Genomic DNA, 21,054 nt, shown 5'->3' on the forward strand with positions numbered 1-21,054 from the left:
GCTGTTCAGTTTTAATAATTTATAGTCTACCACTGCACTGAATAGAGACAACTAGGAAGCAGTCATTTAGGAATGAACAGACTGTTTAGTTGCCACAACTGCTGTGGGCTTTAGATCCTTAGAAATTGAAATGGAAGAAGAAAAAAGTCAGAGCAAGGTTTATGTTTTTCAAGAATTTATATGGTTAATAACAAAGACGAACCAACTGGTACACCTTCATTCCGTATTAGAGAATAAGTAAGACAAAATGGGAATTATATGCAGCTGGATAACTCTAGATTCAATAAGAAACAATCTTCTAAAACAAAACAACTACAAGATTAAGATCAGAGGTCTCAAAATCCTTTATAATAGATAAATGATTACATGAATCATTTCTGTACTATGTCACACATAAATTATGGCTTCATACGTATAGAGGCCATATCTTAGGATACAGGCCTAGCCAGTCACCCTTTTCTTCAAATGTGCTGTAATAAAAGGGAAATTTTCATTCACTTGACTTTATTTGGAAAATAATTTTTACTCACTTTAAGAGAAACAGTATACAAGCAATTAAAAGGAACAATTTCTGTATTTCACATTCTTTTAAGCAAGACCAACCAATTCATAAATCACATCCTTATGATTTCTAACGATTTAAAATAAACTATAGAGGATGCATACAATTCTCCTTTACACATTTAGGAGGTATTTAAAAGCTTTGCAGTACCTGAATGTTTTATTTTCCCTTAAAATCCTTTTCTAGAAAGTAAGTATTTTTCAAGTAAACACAGCACATGTACAAGATGAAACTATAGCTCATGGGCATGAGATAACCAGAGATTTCTCAGTATCAGAAAGCAACTAAATATTGCACTTTGAAACTTACAATAATTTTAAAAAAAGAAAAAAGAACACTAGACTCCACAAATACACACAAGTATTATTTAAAGACAGAACAGGAAAAAGGTTGTGGTGATATACAGTAGTTATAAATGAGTAACAACAGATAAAATAGTTCTGAAATTATAATGTAAGAAAGTATCTATTAATATTCAACACAGTCCCTTAGAACACACCAGGTAAGTGTTCCCTAGCTAATGGGTTTTTAACATACCCAATAGCAGTTTACAAAGTAAGTAAACAGTAACGCATCAATCAGTTTTCTGTAATCTATATAATTCCACAGTTTACATAAAGACCATCTCAAGTTTCTAGTCTGTCAATAAAATTTTTAAGAACTAAATGTCAAAGAAAACACTGCGCAACTACTACTTTTTAATGAAAATACGCAATGTCAACACTGAAATAAATAGGGAAAAAAATTATTTACCTTTGTCATCTTTAGATGATGCCTTGCTGTCTTTAGATTCCTTTGAAGAGCTAAAGAGGCAAATCACCAGAAGAAAATTGAAAACAAAAACAAAAACAAACCCAAAATAGAACAGCTTTATATTCACTATATTTCAAACTAGTGCTATTCATACAAATTAACAATTCCAAAGGCCTAGATTAGGTTATTTGAACAAATGACTCCCTGAGGATTCTTGCACTGATTTTCCCCAAGATGCCTGAAGATCTAGATTTTCTGACAATTCTATTCAGTGGAAATATGGCCATCTTCTCCAGATTTCAGGACTGGGACTTGACTTCATTTTGTGTTCTTAGAACTGATAGTTGTTCATTAACCATCATCACAAGGATTTTAAAAAATAAAACACAAAAAAATTGTCAATTTGAAAAAAAAAAAAAAAACAAAAAACAACAAAAAAAACAAATATATGCTGACATTCGACAATGCAATCAGTAGAACACACTGCATTATTATGAAGATCTTGAAAATTTTTAAAAGTAACTTATGACGGTCAAAAATATTATAGGCAGGATCATAAGACACTAATTACTGTACATGTTCTTGAAGCCACCCCCTTAATGTAGAGTGATCTTATTGAATGCTGGAATTCAGTATCGTAAAGAACTGACATAGAAAAACAAACCTCTTTGCTTGACCAGAGGCCCCAGTAGACGAGGGCCCTTTCTTCAAAGTATCCTTTTCTTTGTCTCCAGATTCTGCTTTCTTAGAACTTTCTCTGGCTTCCTTCTCGACAGGGTCACCCTTCACGCAGTCTTCCTTCTTACCATCTTTATGGTTCGCATTCATCTCATAATCCTTGCTTTCCTTCTCCGGGCTCTGTGCGACGGCGTCCTGCCCATCTTTTGGCTTACTTGCTTCAGAATCTGTAATTTTCACATTTTTACCTGTTTCTAGGAGGTCATCACCATCAAAATCCAGAGTGATGGCATCTTCAGCCTGGATTGTGACCGAGATGTTGTCATCCTCAGCTTCTTTCACAGTCGTATGAGCTTCCATCTCTTCATGAGCTGTGTGATCAGCCTCAGCTAGGCTCCCTTCTGAAGGAAGAGGTTTAGATACTTCTTGTGTACCATCACCAGAACCTGCTATATCTAAGAGGATTTAACAGGAATAAATATGGCAAAACAAGAAGTTTAAACAATTTCATATTCATAAGCTAGAATAGGACCTAGAAAATATAAAGCCAGTTATTAGCACTGATGGAAGGTTAGGAAAAAAAAAAAAAAAACACAAGGGTATTAACTAACATAAACCATCCTTTACCCAGGATCACTTATTCTTCATGGAAAAAATGATCTCTACATACAAACACCAAATAACAACAGTGAGAAAATGGTTCCATCCGGAAGATACCAGCTCTTCATTTCTGGTTATAAGTTAATGGCATATGGAAGATTTTGTTCCTCCATGTGACAGTGACAAAAGTGCAGATTGTTGTTCGATGCTGGAATTATCCTGGGATTGAACCCTAGTGACCTTCAGAACTCCCATGGTGACTTCTTGACAGGTAACAGTCTGAGGATATCAATCAGTCTTCAGAGTATTTCAGGGCCCCATCTTTTCCACTCTTCAATGCTTGAGTAGTCCAGATTCGTATGGAAAACTGGTACAGAAGGCTCCAAAGATGCTCCTGCTCCGTGACGTTCAGGAAATTGGTTATTTCCAGTCTTCATCCTGTCCAGTCAGTCTGCAATTACCGTTTTCAAATATGTCTTGCATTCCCCCAAAACAGAAAGGCTTCGGGCATGTGAGATTTTCAGTCAGTAGCTTCACTTCATCATTGCTTCTAGGCTTTTTATTTGCCTTGCTTAACCCTGCTCCATGTCCTTTCTAGTCCAAAGTAGGATCCTTTGACTTCTGTCCAAGGACTCTTCCATAACCTCCTACTGACCACATGTATTGCTACTGTTGCCCCTGTAATTGTATTGAATGAGACAGCTCGTCTAAACTAAAATTGTCAAGACGACTGTATGGAAGTTTCTCTAAGCAGCAAACACAAAGTCAGTCTCCTGGTCATTCATCATTTTTAGGACTAGTTGTAAAATTCACTGTGAGTTATGCACTAGGACTCCAATAAGCACATATGAGTTACTGCAGTGTCAGTCTTAAGAATTTAATCAACTTACCGTATACCAGAAGTTATTTTAAAAATAAAATTAAAATTGGGTTAAATAAAAAATAGCATTGTTCACTACAGTAACTGATATGTACTATTTAGTTGCAATATATCTTTAGTGTTCAAAAGAAAATTAAAACCAATTGGAAAATAAAATCAAGATGCTAACTTAATCCACCAAATAGATAAATTTGAAAATAAACTAATTTCAAAAATAAGATTTCAAATAAGGAGTGCTTTATTTTTACATAATTTACTGTTTTTCTAAATTTTAGCAATTTTTAAACTCTAGCATCAAACATACCTTTCTCATTTTCTTCTTCCTCACCATCCTGAAATTCAAAGAATAATCAAATGTAAAATGAATTCACATAAAACTAGATTTTAGTAATAGTACACAGCCAAGTTAAAATTGGTGGATAATTTAATAGTATTATTTAGGGATACCTAACACTAACAAATAAATAGGCTATTCCAATCAGAACCAGAGTCCATGTCGAGAGAGATGTGGCACAAGTTTGGTACATTTTAGAAAACAGGTATATCTATCAATGAGTACATCAATAACAAACTGGATTAGTTTCACTATTCAAAATTAGTTTATATAATCCAATTCTTCCTCATATCAAAGAGCTGTCAATAAGAAGGCTGACCTGATGACGTGTTTTATGTCACTCAGTTCACAGGTACTCTTAGCTAAGATATACTATTCAAAACAGTACCAGAAAGTATAATCTGTAGACTAACTTTCAAGTGCTTGGATACACAGTAATAAACCAAACAAACAAACAACACTCCCCTTTAAGTATATCAGACATTAGAAGAACAGTTACTAGGTCAGTTTCAAATTATTCATTCTTTTAATGTGTTAAAAGTGAGTTCATATCAACCACTGCACTCCAGCCTGGGTGACAGAGTAAATCCCTGCCTCAAAAAAAAAAAAAAAGAGTTCATAGTTGTCACACATATACTGATGGCAAAGCCAATTTTAAAATGGTATTTATGTGATAGGTAATTAAAAGTTAACCCACACATTTTTAAAACATGACTTTAATTTTAAAGTATTTGACAGTTTGGCTAAAATTAAAATTAAGAATGTGCTAGCTTAAAAACAGAAGCGTCATAAAGGGAAGGGAGAAGCTTAATTTGTTCTACCAAGCAAATAATGCAAACATCACTGAAGTAATCAAACCAACATAGAACCAACATTTTCCCAAATATAAGACTATAAAGAATAAAGTAATATGAATTATAATCTCAATAACTGAAAAAATTAAAGAATCATTTTGTTTTTTAGAGACGAGTCTTGCTGTTGATGCTCAGGCGGTCTCAAACTCCTGGCCTCAAGCTGATTCTCCCACCTTATCCTCCCAAGTAGCTGGGATTACAGATGCAAACCACCAGGCTTGGCTTAAGAAATGTTTTGATTGTTGTTGTTTTTTTTTTTTAAAAAAAACAGGTTCCTTACTCTGTCGTCCAGGCTAGAGTGCAGCAGCATAATCATATAGCTCACTGCAGCCTCAACCCCTGGGCTCAAGTGATCCTCCTGCCACAGCCTCCTGAGTAGCTGGGACTACAGATGTGTGCCACCATGCCCAGCGAACTTTTTTTTTTAATTCTAAGTGGAGACGAGGTCTTGCTATGTTGCCCAGGCTGGTCTGGAACTCCCGGGCTCAAGCGTTCCTCCTGCCTCAGCCTCCCAAAGTTGTAGGATTTACAGGTGCGAGCCACTGTGCCCTACCAAATGTTTTAATAACTTTTTTTTTTTTTGAAACAGTGTTTTGCTCTGTCCCCTAGGCTGGAGTGCAGTGGCATGATCTCGGCTCACTGCAACCTCCGCCTCCTGGGTTCAAGCAATTCTCTTGCCTCGGCCTCCCAAGGAGCTAGGAATACAGGCACCTGCCACCACACCCAGCTAATTTTTTATTTTTTGAGACAGAGTCTCCCTCTATCACCCAGGCTGGAGTGCAGTGGTGCGATCTTGGCTCATTGCAACCTCCGCCTCCCGGGTTCAAGCAATTCTCCTGCTTCAGCCTCCCAAGTAGCTGGGACTACAGGCGTGTGCCACTACACCCTGTTAATTTTTGTGTTTTTAGTAGAGATGGGGTTTCACCATGTTAGCCAGCACAGTCTCGATCTCCTGACCTCGTGATCCACCCGCCTCAGCCTCCCAAAGTGCTCGGATTACAAGCTGAGCCACCGTACACAGCCTAATTTTTGTATTTTTAGTAGAGACGGGGTTTCACCATGTTGGCCAGGCTGGTCTTGAAATCCTGGCCTCAGGTGATCCGCCCACCTTGACCTCCCAAAGTGCTGGGATTACAGGCGTGAGCCAGCGTGCCTGGCCTTTAATAACTTCTGCTTAGAAAACGAAGCAGAAGTACGCTGTTTAATGTCAGGTGATGTGAAGCTTGTTGTGAAATTACCACATACAAAGCCTTAGAGCAGTGGTTCTCAAACTTGAGCATGCATCAGAATCCCCTGGAGGGCTTGTTAAAATAAAACAGATTTTGATTCAGAAGGTCTGGAATGAGGCTTAAGAATGTGCATCTCAGGGGGATGGGGGAGGGATAGCATTAGGAGATATACCTAATGCTAAATGAGGAGTTAATGGGTGCAGCACACCAACATGGCACATGCATACATATGTAACAAACCTGCACGTTGTGCACATGTACCCTAAAACTTAAAGTATAATAATAATAATAAAAGATTAAAATGGAAAAAAAATAAGAATGTGCATCTCTAACAAGGTTCCAGGTGAAATTAATGCTGCTGGTACAGAGCGAACACTGAGCATTGCTGCCTTTACAGAGTAACCTTAGTGAAAAAAGACGAAAAAAATGGAAATGTACGTAGAATTTTAAACAGCTTATTTATAATACAATTTTAGATTCATATAAAAGCATGCATTTCTTAAAATGTCAAATATTTTACAATGTGCTCAAAAGTAATTTGGATAATAATTTCTTTTTTTAAGTATTTTCTCTCTCTCTTTATTTTTTAAACTTGTGTGTGCATGAGAGACAGGGTCTTACTCTGTCACCCAGGCTGAAGTGCAGTGATGGGATCTCGGCTCACTGCAACCTCTGCCTCCCAGGCTCAAGTTGATCCTCCAGACTCGGCCTCCTGAGTAGCTGGAACCACAGGTGTATGCCACCACACCTGGCTAATTTTTTTGGTATTTTTTGGTAGAGACAGGGTTTCACCATGTTGCCCAGGCTGGTCTCGAACTCCTGAGCCCAGGCGCTCTACCTGCCTCGGCCTCCCAAAGTGCTGGGATTACAGGCATGAGCCACCATGCCTGGCCAACAATAATTTCTATGGAATCATTTTATTAATAAATGATATTTGGACTAAGTTAAAGTGTGCCAATTAGGGAATGACTATTTTACAACTAAAGTAACATGAAGGAAACTAAAAATACTAAAAAGCTCCGCCATAAGCTAAGAAGTAAAATAGTCCAGAACAAGTAAATCATCAATTGATAGCAATGTAAATTCGATCACTATCTAAGTCCATTATACTGTGCTTTAAGAATTTCTCTCTTTTTTGTTTTTTTGAGGCAGAGTCTCACTCCATCAGCCCAGGCTGGCGTGCAGTGGCGTGATCTCAGCTCTCTGCAAACCTCTGCCTCCTGGGTTCCAGGGATTCTCATGCCTCAGTCTTCCCAGTATGCACCACCACACCCGGCTAATTTTTTTGTCTGTTTTGTTTTGTTTTGTTTTTCTGAGACTGAGTGTCGCTCTGTCGCCCAGGCTGGAGTGCAGTGGTGCGATCTCAGCTAACTGAACCCTCCGACTCCCTGGTTCAAGTGATTCTCCTGCCTCAGCCTCCCAAGTAGCTGGGATTACAGGTGTATACCACTATGCCCAGCTAATTTTTGTATTTTTAGTAGGGATGGGGTTTCACCTTGTTGGCCAAGATGGTCTCTATCTCCCGACCTCATGATCCACCTGCCTCAGCCTCCCAAAGTGCTGGGATTACAGGCGTGAGCCACCGCGCCTGGCCAATTTTTGTATTTTTAGTAGAGATGGTGTTTCACCATGTTGGCCAGGCTGGTCTTGAACTCCTGGCCTCAAGTGATCCTTTTGCCTCGGCTTCCCAAAGTGCTAAGATTACAGGCAGGAGCCACTGCACCCAGCCTGTAAGAATGTTAAGAATGTCTTAATAAATTGTTTTACTAGAATATTACTTTTAAGCATTACGTGTCCAATTTGCAGTATTTGGAAAGGAAAGAAAAACGCTTTAACCTTGGTGGAATGGTAGACAGAGACAGCAAGGGAAGAATGAGTTATGCTTGAATTATGGATAAATCTTTTTCTTTCACATTCTCTTTTAGTTTAGTAATTTTTGTTGAAGGAATAAATAAACTGAGACACCTGAGCTTGTATTTAAAGCAGACTAAATTAACTTAAAGAATGCAACATGTGGCCAGGCGTGGTGGCTCATGCCTGTAATCTCAGCACTTTAGGAGGCTGAGGCAGGAGGTTCGCTTGAGGCCACGAGTTTGAGACCAGCCTGGGCAACCTAGTAAAACCCTGTCTCTATTTTAGAAAAATATTTTTTTAAAAAAATAAATAATTTTTTAAAAAAGAATGCAGTTTGACTCTCCTTATCTACCTCAGATGTGAAGAGCACACCACTTCCAAGTTATTGTTTTAGAGATGCAAAACTGAAAGCTTCAAGAAAAAAACATAACATGTCCAAATTATTGGCTATTTTAAAAAGTAAAATTGTAAAAATACTATGATATATAAAAAAACTGTATTCTATTGGAGTTCCTGTCAATTATAATGTTATTTCTAGTTGCTAAAGTAACTAGTAAGGTTTGTCTTACTTGCTGGAGAATTTTTAGGTATTTATAATTCAGCATGTCTTCTGAAGGGTTTCATAATTTAAAGAGAAACTTTATGACATATACTTAAATGCCGGTAGGGAAATGGCCTGACCCAGCTTCTAGAAAACAAAACTGATTACAATGTGGTTGGAGCACAAAAACAACTTGGGTAAAGTAGAAAAGATGAACCACACGTAAATGCCTATTGATTTTACTGCGCAGTATGTGCAGCAAGCATAGCACTAACCATAAGTCCTAAATAAGAGTCCAAAATACTTGCAATAAGGAAACAAACCAAGAAATACAATGGGAAACTTTCCCTGTCTAAATGGTATATATGCACAGACATGATATGCAACTATTTGAAAACAATTTCTCCCATTGAAAACAGATTTTTTTTCCAAATGAGGAATATAGCAAGTAAACGTAAAACATTTATTTGTTAAATGTAAAGCATGTTTTTAAATTAACCACTCAAGTTTGTCTTGAAAAAAAAATTTCACATATGAAGATGAAGCAAATGTCTACAAGGTAAGTACTCATGTTGTTTATCTTCACAGTGGGATCTGCAATCCTTAGTCAAATGCTAAAAGACATAAAGCTCCTTTATTTACTTTCATTTCATCCTAGGAGCAGCAACGACTACTAAGAGACAAAGACAAGCCTAGGACTGATTTTCAGTGAACCAAGTATCTACTCCATATCCAATTCTACTACTCCCCATAGGTTATGATATATGTACATGTATAGGCTAAGCAAGAAGACCTCCTTTCCCCTGGCTTGAAATGTGTACACTGTATTCAGACTGACGTTTAAAACAAACTTTCAAAATAACTTTTAAATCACTACTTACCTATCGGGGAATATGCTAAACATCACGGGAAATACAAAATGCTTGGCACATAAATACTCAAAAAATACTTGTTGAATGAATTTACTAAATAAATGTAGTATAAGACTGATGTTTTTAGCTGGAAAGACTGAACTGCTTGATTTTCATGTATCTGAAGCACTTAACTTTGGCACTATGTTAAGTACGATAGAACTCAGAAAACATTTGCTAGTGTGGAGTTATTTAGTGAAAAGAATATCAGACTAGGCATCATCACACCTAGGTATTCACCCTGTCGTTATCACTGAAATAGTTTTACTCTGTGATATGTCATCTATCTAGATGAATTTACCTATAAAATGGAGTTCACATGTGAACCATATAAGATATATCAAGGATTGAGTAAGGTAATGGATATAAAAAGCCCTCTGTGAATAGTAAAGCACTACATAAAAGAGAGAGATGAAAGAAAGCTTTGTGGAGGAGATAAGCGGTGAATCTGGCTGTGAGAGGTATACAGATTTTTATATGACAAAAAGTAAGATTTTTCAGGTTACTGAAACATTAGGGGCAAAGGCAAATAGAAAAAGGAATACACATGATGTTATAGACTGAAGAGGTTCTTGAAACTAGAGGAAATTTTTAAGAATAAAAGCATATTAAAGCCAGGCATGATGGCTCACACCTGTAATCCGAACACTTTGGGAGGCCGAGATGGGTGGATTGCTTGGGCTCAGGAGTTTGAGACCAGACTGGGCAACAAGGCAAACCCCCATCTCCACAAAAAATACAAAAGTCAGACGGGTGTGGTAGCGCATGCCTGTAGTCCCAGCTACCAGGGAAACTGAGGTGCGGTGATCACTTGAGCCAGGAGTCAAGGCTGCAGTGAGGGGAGATCGCATCGCCGCACTCCAGCCTGGACGACAGAGCAAGACGGGGTCTCAAAAAAAAAAAAAAAAAAAAAAAAAAAAAAATTGAAGCATTAGCAAACAAGATTTTAGAGAAAAAGCTCCAGAAATTTCTCAAGTAAGCAGTATGTTCAAGCTAGTAAAACAACACTACAAATGACTACTAATTGCACATATACTACATCAGAATCTATGATTAATCCCTATATCAACTGAGTAAGAATTATAATATTCATTTTATAGACATAGAAATTGACTAATAGAGAACCTGCCACAATCACAATATTGTAATTAACTAATAGAAGTAGAATCTGAACCAAAGTCTACCTAGTATAACTTCCTAGAGGCTAATGCCTAAAGATTTTAGCTTCTAGTCAAAGCCTGAGGACTGGCTCTTGAAATAGACATATCGCTATATAAACATGCTGCATATATGTGTGTGTGTGTACATATACATAATTTCTTTTATTTTTTTTTTTTTAAGACAGAGTCTTGCTCTGTTGCCCATGATGGAGTGCAGTGGCACAATCACGGCTCACTGCAGCCTCAACCCCCCGGACTCAAGCAATCCTCCCACCTCAGTCTACCTCCTGAGTAGCTAGGACCACAGGTGTGCACCACCACACCCAGCTAACTTTTGTATTTTTTGTAGAGATGGGGGTTTGCCTTGTTGCCCAGACTGGTCTCGAACTCTTGAGCTCAAGTGATCAGCCCGCCTCAGCCTCCCAAAGTACTGGGATTACAGGCATGAGCCACTGCATCCAGCCAGATTAAATTTTCTACTGTTGAGATAGGGTCTTGCTCTATTGCCCAGGTTGGAGTATAGTGGCTTGGTCTTTGCTCACTGCAGCCTTGACCTCCTGGGGTCAAGTGATCTTCCAGCCTCAGCCTCCTGAGTAGCTGGGACTACAGGCACGGACCACCATACTCAGCTATTTTTAATTTTTTTTTTATAGAGACAGGTTCTTACTATGTTGCCCAGGCTGGTCTCGAACTCCTGGCCTTAAGCAATCCTTCCATCTCAACCTTCCAAAGTGCTGTGATTACAGGCGTGAGCCACCACACCCAGCCCAGACTAAACTTTCAAAAGCAATACCTAAATACTGAAAATAAATGAAACAAATCAACCTAGATATGTATCAGTGGGTGATACAACCATACAGAATGGAAAGAACTTAAAACACAGTGATTTGTTCATCCCCAGAGGGAAACATCCTTGCAAAAAAATAAGTCTAAAAAAAATCTTAAATTACTTTCAGTAACTACATTGGTGGTAGTGTTGGTATAATCATTCTAAAGTTGTTGTATGTGTACCGTGAGATAAAGGAAATGGTTATCTTGGAAGTACGGTATGAATTGAAGGTCTATTTTATCTTAAAAGTAAAAATAAGCAAAAACAAACAAAACAACTCCAACATTTTCTCTAGCATTGTACATTGAAAAGACCTAGAAACAATGAACAACTCAGTAGTAGCGAACATCTCCACCACCTAGATTGTTGTCTTGAAATACCATTTACCACTGTAGAGAAGAAATGCCTAATTATAGGTCTAGAGCAGGAAATGGCACATCTTTACATACCAGCAAGCAAGGAATCAATCAAAGTCTACTAGGATCATGTTGAGAGGACTCAAGATCCAACTTGATGAGGCTCTCACTATATGGAACAATTTAAGCATTAAGGATAATAACTGCGATGGACCAAAATACATTACATATATTCAAATCCATGAGTTCAAAATGAATCTAAAGGGGAAAAAAGGAAAAATTAAGAACTAACTGGCCACTGTCAGAGATGCCAGTGAACCAGCTCAATATTCTGAAAATTGGTAAATAAAAAGGAAAGAATCAAACATATATCCTGGCTTTCCTGTGTAAATGATACCACTGGGTAACCAAATAGTAAATAAGGGAAAGTTTCTCTTTCTAGAAACATTCCAACCAATAAAGAAGAATGACAGAATTAGAATAGCATCCCTTTGCAACCCCTAATTGGGTATGAATCATCAATGATTGGTACCATCACAAAAAGACAACCAGATATTATGTGCATCCAAACAGAAGAATACAGTACTACACCTATGAGGTGGCTGTGTGTGTGCTGGGGTGGGGTGTTAACGCTGAATCTGAGAGCAAGCCTCTAGATGCTACAACCAACTTAACAATTTACAAAAAATACAATAAACAAAAGAATATGTTGAACACCACCACAGGAATGTAATCAGCAAAATCCAGCCTTGGAAGCTCTATAGCAGCAACTGGCAAACTACATGAGATGCCTGTTTTTGCCAACCCTTGCTCTATGGGATAAGCAAGTTGCTTTTTTCAACAAATAAAATAGTAAGAGGAAAACAGATGGAAGGGAAAACCTCCTAAAACATTTCAATCAATCACAACATACAGATCTTACTGGTATCTGGATTTAAACAAGACATAATGAAGAAAAAAAACCTATAGAAAATTGAACATTTGAATCCTAACTGTATATTTCATAATATTAAAATTTTTATTTTAGAAGTGCTAATATAAAAACTAAGAGTTCTCTTTTAAAGATACATACTGAAAATTTTCAAGGGAAATATGTTTGGATGTGTTTCAAAATAATGCAAAAGGGAGAGAGTAAACAGAGGCACAGGGGAAAATAAGACTGGCCATTATTTGAAAACAGCTGAAGCTAGGTGATTGTTACACTATGCAGTATCCCTGAATGCACATAGTAATATACTCAGTAAGCATGTTTAGAAGCATTAGATCATAATGGAACCTAGATACATTTATGTTTCTAAATGTTCCACTAGACATTATTTAGAAAGAGGAAAAAGGTCATTTTAAAGAAAACTTCTCTAAAAATGTAACCTCATCTTTTGATACAATATGGCAAAATCTTCCTCCCTGATAAGAAATACATAACTGTTCTTCCTTCAGATATATTTCCATCTGTTTAAAAATTGTTTGTAATGAAGTTTATTATTTAAGTCTGAATCCTTAGATATGATGCCTTCATACAACTCACAAAGTGCAAAACTATACGAGTAGTCCTTGACAGAAGCTAATATCTAGCTGCCAAATAATATAAAGACCTCAACTTCCCCTTTTTGCAAATCAGTAATCTAGAAAAGGTACTCTCTCAATTTGAGAGTTAATTTTTCTCATAGATTCATAGATTCTTTTTTTTTTTTTTCAAGACAAGTCTCGGTCTGTTGCCCAGGCTGGAGTGCAGTGGCACAATCTCGGCTCACTGCAACCTCCACCTCCCAGGTTCAAGCCATCTCCTGCCTCAGCCTCCTGAGTAGCTGGGACTACAGGTGTCCAACACCAGGCCTGGCTAATTTCTTGTATTTTTAGTAGAGACCAGGTTTCACCATATTGGCCAGGCTGGTCTCCAACTCCTGACCTTGTGATCCGCCCGCCTCGGCCTCCCAAAGTGCTGGGATGACAGGTGTGAGCCACCGTGCCTGGCCCCTCATAGATTCTTTATCACTAGGAAATCAATGTACTTAGGCACAGGCCTACAGACTTTCACCATTCTAATATTTCCTTCCTGAATATTCCAAATGATCAGCAACATTTCTCCCAGAAATGCAATTTTTCTCCAAAATACAACTTCTCCTCCACTGCGACAGAGGCAATATATAGCCTCAGAAGCATATGTGGCTCACTAGCATTTCAAAGTCAAGAATGTTGCAGAAAAGAAAGCATGCTGAGACAATCAACTAAGCAGTCCACAAACACAAGCCCAAGTACTCTTCTAGGAAATACTACCCAGAGGAAATAACTGACCTGATCACTATTTTTTTGGAATCTAGTAAACAAAGGAACCCATATCTCTATTTGAAAGTACACCATTTAAAGAGGACACAATCCTCTCCTACTTGGATAACTGTGCTAATTCTAGAGCTAACACATGCCAATGGGCGCTGACTCCCTTCGCGGGGGATGCATGCGTTTATCAGATGAAAACCAACTCAGATCAAAACCACCAAACCCTCTCTGGTTTTTATAAGATTAAAAATAAAAATAAAAAATTAAGGACACAAAAACAAAGGGTTCTTTAGTCACAGATATGAGAAAAAGACAAAGGATAATTTTTATGTAGAAATTGATCTATAGATGTCTGCTTATAGCATCTGTAAGTCACTTTAAAATGTACACTATGTGTATCACATATAGCAGCAACACATTGTTACACAGTGAAGTGCAGTCATTTTCAATACACACACATCCCAAGTAAATTTCTAGAAATTTTTAATCATTTTTAGACTATGCCTGTTGTAGGAGTGTTACATTAACAAAATTTTAAATAAAGCTTTGAAAAGGATATTAGTACTTTTAAATGACTAGTAACCAGAGTTAGGTTTTACAGAAAGGATGGACTTTTTTCTAAAATCCTGAAAATGACAGGAAACTCATAGTAACTCCAATTATTTTTCTGGCAACAAAAATTTCAGCTGCCAATAGTTTTTTTTTTTTTGAGACAGAGTCTCACTCTGTCGCCCAGGCTGGAGTGCAGTGGTGCAATCTCGGCTCACTGCAAGCTCCACCTCCCAGGTTCATGCCATTCTCCTGCCTCAGCCTCCTGAGTAGCTGGGACTACAGGTGCCCGCCACCACGCCTGGCTAATTTTTTGTATTTTTAGTAGAGACAGGTTTCACCGTGTTAGCCAGGATGGTCTCGATCTCCTGACCTCGGGAACCGCCTGCCTCGGCCTCCCAAAGTGTTGGGATTACAGGCGTGAGCCACCGCGCCAGACCTTGCCAGTAGTTTTAAGTATTTTGTGTACGTCACATAAATAACTCAGTATTAAATTTAAGACAGTTATATGAATTAAAGAATTATGAAGTCAAAATAAGATTCCTTTTCCAAGCCCTTCCACCCACAATATCGAATTCATAGGACTAAATGTAAACTTACTTGGGCTGTTAGAAAGGTATCATCTTCACCTTCTTGGGCTTCAATTTCCTAAGCAAAAGGGTATACAATAGCTTTGCTTTATAAAATATCTAGGTAACATGAGAATGCTTTTATGCTTACACCTGATTATCATTTGCCTTGTGTTCTGTATAATACCTGTGATACCATGGGTACTAAATCAATGCTTAATATTCAGACTATATTTTTTATGCCAAAAAAAATTAGCCATGTCGCTAGAGAATTAGAAATATTTCTCTTGAGCCCCTCATTTATTAGGGTAGGTAGAAGGGAAGTGTTTTAAGCATGAATACTAACAGCACTGACTCCTTAACCCACTGACTTTCTTAAAATGTACTAACATATTTTAAAGCAGGACAAATGGTCTATTTCAAAGAAAATTTTTGAAATATTATCTGCTTTAAAATTAAATTTTCATAAGTAATTCCCCACCCTTGATATAACCAAAGAAATGTAAATTACAGTAACCTTTTATACTTGCAAAGGTAGCAGAAAGGGGAAAAAACCCTACCACCAAGTAATGTTGGCAATGCCAGAATGAAATTGGCACATTCATTCATCGTGGAGTAGGAAAAAAGCCTTAAAACTTAAAATGTCCAAAATTAAAGGAGTATCTATTAGATATGTAGAAAGCAGTCTAATAAATTATGGAGAAATTATGAAATTATATGTCATGTGGAAATACAGAATAAATAGCAACTTACTCTATAACGACTATGTATAAATATATATTATACGAAATAAGCAAAAATTTAAAAGGTTGCCTAAGGTGGTAGGATTTTAGATGACTTATAAGTAGCTTTAGTAACACATCTTTTAACAATTCTGAGACTTCCAAATTGAACTAGAAAAAAATACTTTTTATTATTTAAAACTTAATTTATCTGTGTCATGTTTTAAAAAAAACTGGCTAAAGACCTGACTTTCGATGTCCTCTTTTTCTATATCTTCTATTCCTTCTGCCTCTATTAATTCATGAGCTCTCTTGTTTTCTTCTGCAGAGAGTAACTCCTTGGAATGCACATTTTCTTCTTCATTTTCACCAAATTCTTCAGAGTCTTTTAGTTCATCATTTCCATCTTGCTCATGTGCCTCTTGATTCTCCAATTCACAGTCCTTTTAATGGTAAAAAAATTTGGTACAACTAGAGGCAAAGTAGCGTGGGCTATCCACCAAACGTTTTTGGTAATTTACACCTTTAAATGTGTCAAATTTGATCATATTTTAATATTCCCAAAGTTCATTCATTTTACCTTATATATTTACTGTGTCTTTAAAAATAAGTCTAATACCAAGATCATCAAACACGAATCTGAGTTCTCAAATTTCTCACACTAAAATGCACACTAATCAAATTGCTGCTAGAGATGCTCTAAATTCCAGTTATTTAATATTTACCAAGCCAGCTTCTAGAAGCTGTCCAAAAAATACGGCTTCATTTCTCCATGTGCCATACGTCGATTTAACTTCAAAGACTTCGGAAGTCTTATACATTAAAACAAAGTTTATTTCTAATAATAAAGAACTCCCAACTGCTGCATCAATGTCTGTTCTTGAAAAATATGCAAATAACTAATTGAAATGTATTTGTTTTGAAATCTACCACTGTGCCAAATGTCAATTAGGAAGGGGAACATAGGTTGGGATTGGATGTGTTTGTCCTTCAAAGTTTATGGATATATGGTACTTCAGTGAAAACAGTATCAGCAATCTGCTTAATTTCCTCTGATTAAGTGAAGAGAAAAGGGGTGAAAGCAATAAACACTCCTTGCTTTTTTCCTGTTCTTATGGTAAATCCAGCAGATTTAAGAAAAGGTTTCTGGGTTAAAAGGTGAAAGAGGCAGAGGCATGACTACTAATCATTCACAGCTAAACTGCAGTGAGGAAACGGAAATTTCTATCAAGAGGTGGGCATGGAGAATATGACTGTTTTGGAATGTGGAGTCCTTGGGGAGCAAGGGATCTCTTGTTTGACCAAATGTACTACAGTATGAGTAGGGCAGCGTGAGGGGTTGAAAATGGAGTACATGGCTGTATTATGGCAGAAGAATAGGCGCAAGAAAGATCAAGGGAAGTTACCAAGGAAACTTCACCTATTCTAAGGTGCCAACTTTGACCAATCTCCTCACTTATTTACAGAAGCAATTTCTATACTATTCTGGTATTTAGGCAATAGGCGATATTTACCGACCATTACTGTATAAATTCCAAAATTATCAACTGTGGGAGATGAGAAAAATATATTCGCTTAATTTCTATCAAATATATCACATATGTTGATACTTCCAAAAATAAACTGAAGATATCTTTAAACAGAATTTTTTAAAAAGCTCCTAGGGCTGGGCGTGGTGGCTCATGCCTGTAATCCCAGCATTTTAGGAGGCCAACGGGCGGATCTTGAGCTCAGGAGTTCGAGGCCGGCCTGGCCAACATGGTGAAACCCCGCCTCTACTAAAATACAAAAATTAGCCGGGCCTGGTGCGGTAAGCCTGTAATCCCAGCTACTTGGGAGGCTGAGGCAGGAGACTCTCTTGAACCCGGGAGGTGGAGGTTGCAGTGAGCCGAGATCGCACCACTGCACTCCAGCCTGGGCAACAGGGCGAGACTCCATCTCAAAAAACAAAAACAAAAACAAAAGTTCTCTTGTTCTTTTAGACATTATGACCAGGTTTATTTAATAATAACACAAAAGCATCCTTTGTGGCACATATAAGAGACAGTACTATTATTCTTCTGAATAGACGTATATATCTCCTTAGGACATTTCAAATGACTGTAACATTTTTATAAACTGAAGAGCTGAAAGAAACAAATTTGAAAAGTAAAAGATTTTTTACTGAGTCACAATGTTTTTACAGCTTATGGATAATCTTTGCTTAATCATACACTTACTGGTGAAGACAACTGGAGAAAATAGGAACAAAGGAACAAACCTGATGGAAGATATATAATAAGGGTAACAGAATACCAAAACTTAAAGGCTCAAACACAAGCTGATTACAGGCATGCAATCATCAATTTTAATGGATCCCTGGGCAAACAGTTCCTAAAATTATCTGATTTCAGGGCTAACTCCTCAATGAAACATCTTTTGGGGGTGGGGTTGTGTTTGTGTGTGTGTGTGCATTGTGGAGAGTGAAGAGAGCTAGGAGGCAGGAGAGATGGGCGGGTAAATGAACATGAGCTGACTCTATGGTAAAACACAAACATCAAGAGACATGATGACAATATGGACTAGTTTTACCCAGAAAACAGAATATATGGGGGCATAAATGTATATAATTCAAGAGGAACTATATTCATGAAATAATTCCTACAAATACCACAATACTTAAGACCTAATAAGCAGTAGATCACTTTTCATTAAAATAAAAAAAACAAATTAAAAAACCCTAACTACAATTAAAAATAGCTTGTTCTATAGCTGTAGTATATAGAACTGCCACAACCCCAGTTAAAATTACATCCAAAATTTTTCTGGCCAGCCAGTTTTGAAATACACTCATTTTTGGCGCCAAAAGGCCTAGCTAATTTATCTTTAAAGAGCAAAATAAATTTCTTAATTTGATCTCTCTCTTTTTTTTTTGTTGAGACGGAGTCTTGCTGTTACCCAGGCTAGAATGCACTGGCACGATTTCGGCTCACTGCACCCTCCACCTCCTGGGTTCAAGCGATTCTCCTGCCTCAGCCTCTCAAGTAGTTGGGATTACAGGCATGCGCCACCACACCTGGCTAATTTTTGTATTTTTAGTAGAGATGGGGTTTTACTATATTGGCCAGGCTGGTTTCAAACTCCTGACCTCAAGTGATCCGCCCGCCTAGACCTCCCAAAGTGCTGGGATTACAGGCGTGAGCCATGGCGCCTGGCCCTTAATTTGATATTTACCAAGTAGTAACACATCAGCAATTTTCTCTGTATATTTTAAGGTCTACATTAATCTAAGTTCTGTATATTATATACAAAAGCTAAATGCAATGGCAGATAAAAAATAAATTACCAATATCCTTCCCTGTGATATCTCGTCCAGGAACTAACATGTGTATCAATTGTCTCGTAGCTATTCCCTTGGCCAGCTTTCTACCCTAAAGACCTGGACAGATTATTATTTTTAGCTTTTGTATCTCATTTAACTAAAGAAAAAGTTATTTACTATATTTCTCAATTATGAGAATTAATGAGATTGACAATATTAAACATTGTCAATATTACATAGGTCTTTATCTTTAACCTACATACTTCAGTGACCATTGTTCAATAAAAAGCACAAAATTCATGATGCAAAATACTAGGCTTAAAATAAGCATCTTAACCTGAGTAATTAACACTTTACCTTGATAAAAGCATCATCTTCCACAGAAGCATCTCCACTCAACTCATCTGCTTCATGTTTTTTACCTGCGAAAGAAGGAAAATGAGCTAACAACCAATATTTTATTACTTTAAGAACAAAAAATATTCAGAGTTTACCCTGCAATAGCACTCTCCACTCCCAAACTATCTGACAAAGCTAATGTCAACTGCTTCTAAACCACCTGGTCAGAGCTGCCCAAACAAAAAAAGCTTTCCTATGTCATGCTGTTTCATTGAAGTCCACTGTGCACATAATCCTACATAGGAACCCATCAGCTTAACTGACTTGACATATATGGTGCATTTTTCTTTACACCAGTTGAATTTTCTATCCTCAATTATCTGAGAAGCTGTGATACCTTTCAATGGCATTCTACTAACTATATATATACAAACACCTGATAGCTAAGTACAAGATCTGTACCTCCCACAAAGCCTTTCCTATGTTCTTCTCCTCAACAAGCATTCTCTGAAATAAAAATCCTCACACTTTAATCTTCATCTTACAATCCATCAGGTGGTTGATTACATATTGCCTTGTACTGTCTCTAGTACACCTTGCCTCTTCATAGAGAAGAAATTCCTTAAATACAGTGACTACTTTTATGCTAATTATTTATTTCTCCAAAAGCCTAAATATAAAGAGTGCTGGCCATTTAACATAATAACTGATCTAAGGCATGCAGAAATTACTGCAGAGTGAAAACTGTTAATAGCTTTCCGACAAACTACAGACCTTCTTTGTCCATCTTCAAAACTTTGCAGACTGGTAGTTAGAATTTTTTTTTTTAAGAATATTTATTTATTCTTGAGACAGAATCTCACTCTGTTGCCCAGGCTGGAGTGCAGTGGCGCAGTCTCGGCTCACTGTAACTTCCCCCTCCTGGGTTCAAGAGATTCTCCTACCTCAGCCTCCCAAGTAGCTGGAATTACAGGCACGAGGCACCATGCCTGGCTAATTTTTGTATTTTTAGTAGAGACAGATGGAGTTTCACCACGTTGGCTGGGCTGGTTTCGAACTCCTGACCTCAAGTGATCTGCCCGCCTCAGCCTCCCAAAGTGCTAGGATTACAGGCATTGAGCCATTGCGCCCAGCTGGTAGTTGGAACTTTAAAATCATTTTCCACATTAAAAAAAAAAAAAAAAGTTTTCCACAGAGGCAATGCTAAAAGATTATTATGTTTTCAGGCTAGTCCACAAAATCCTACTTAAAAATCCTTAATGTACTAGAAATGCCATAAAAAAAGACATCTGCTGGAAGTTTATTAAAAAAAAATTTTTTTTTCATTTCTTTTGAAACATGAATGGATGTTCTTTCCCAAGACCAACAAATGAACTTTTTTCCCTTTGCCTATAACCGGCACAGACAGTGCTACTACCTAGTTCAAGCTTCAGTAATCAGGGTAGAGGTTTAGCTGTTGGAATAAATATTTTAAAAGTTAGTATACTTGCATTTCCCTAGTCTCCTCGCTAGCTCCTATCTGTCATCTACTCCCAATTCTAAGTCATTTACACAAATCAGTGATAAAAGGGGAAAAGATATGCTAGTCCTTCCAAGTATGCAAAAAACAAGATTAGGAGTGGGGATTTTTCTTTTACTCAATTAGTAGCTGAAGGCTTGTGAGAACCAAATAAGAAATGAAGTGTGGCGCTTGGTGTTGTGCTAACTTTCTATTTACAATGTTGACGTTTGCATTTTGGGGAAAACATAACTTTTTGGT

General features: G+C 37.4%; 1 protein-coding gene across 10 annotated transcripts in view; it reads right to left on the minus strand.

Annotated features, from left to right (window-relative positions):
- The window catches only part of SLTM (SAFB like transcription modulator), a 56,822-nt gene that overhangs the window by 18,488 nt on the left and 17,280 nt on the right, over nt 1-21,054 (minus strand). For 2 of the 10 annotated variants that reach the window (XM_063652666.1, XM_054451252.1), the window contains exons 3-8: nt 19,314-19,378; nt 15,901-16,098; nt 14,965-15,012; nt 3,778-3,805; nt 1,980-2,220; nt 1,316-1,365 (exon numbers count right to left, since the gene is read on the minus strand). In XM_063652666.1, the coding sequence (XP_063508736.1) occupies nt 1,316-1,365; nt 1,980-2,220; nt 3,778-3,805; nt 14,965-15,012; nt 15,901-16,098; nt 19,314-19,378 (630 nt within the window). Of the gene's footprint in view, nt 1-1,315; nt 1,366-1,979; nt 2,449-3,777; nt 3,806-14,964; nt 15,013-15,900; nt 16,099-19,313; nt 19,379-21,054 lie in introns of all 10 variants that reach the window. The other 8 variants (XM_054451249.1, XM_054451247.1, XM_054451248.1 and 5 more) reach the window with 5 other exon arrangements.

The sequence above is a fragment of the Pongo pygmaeus genome, chromosome 16 (genome assembly GCF_028885625.2).
Source record: "Pongo pygmaeus isolate AG05252 chromosome 16, NHGRI_mPonPyg2-v2.0_pri, whole genome shotgun sequence".
Lineage (NCBI taxonomy): Eukaryota > Metazoa > Chordata > Mammalia > Primates > Hominidae > Pongo > Pongo pygmaeus.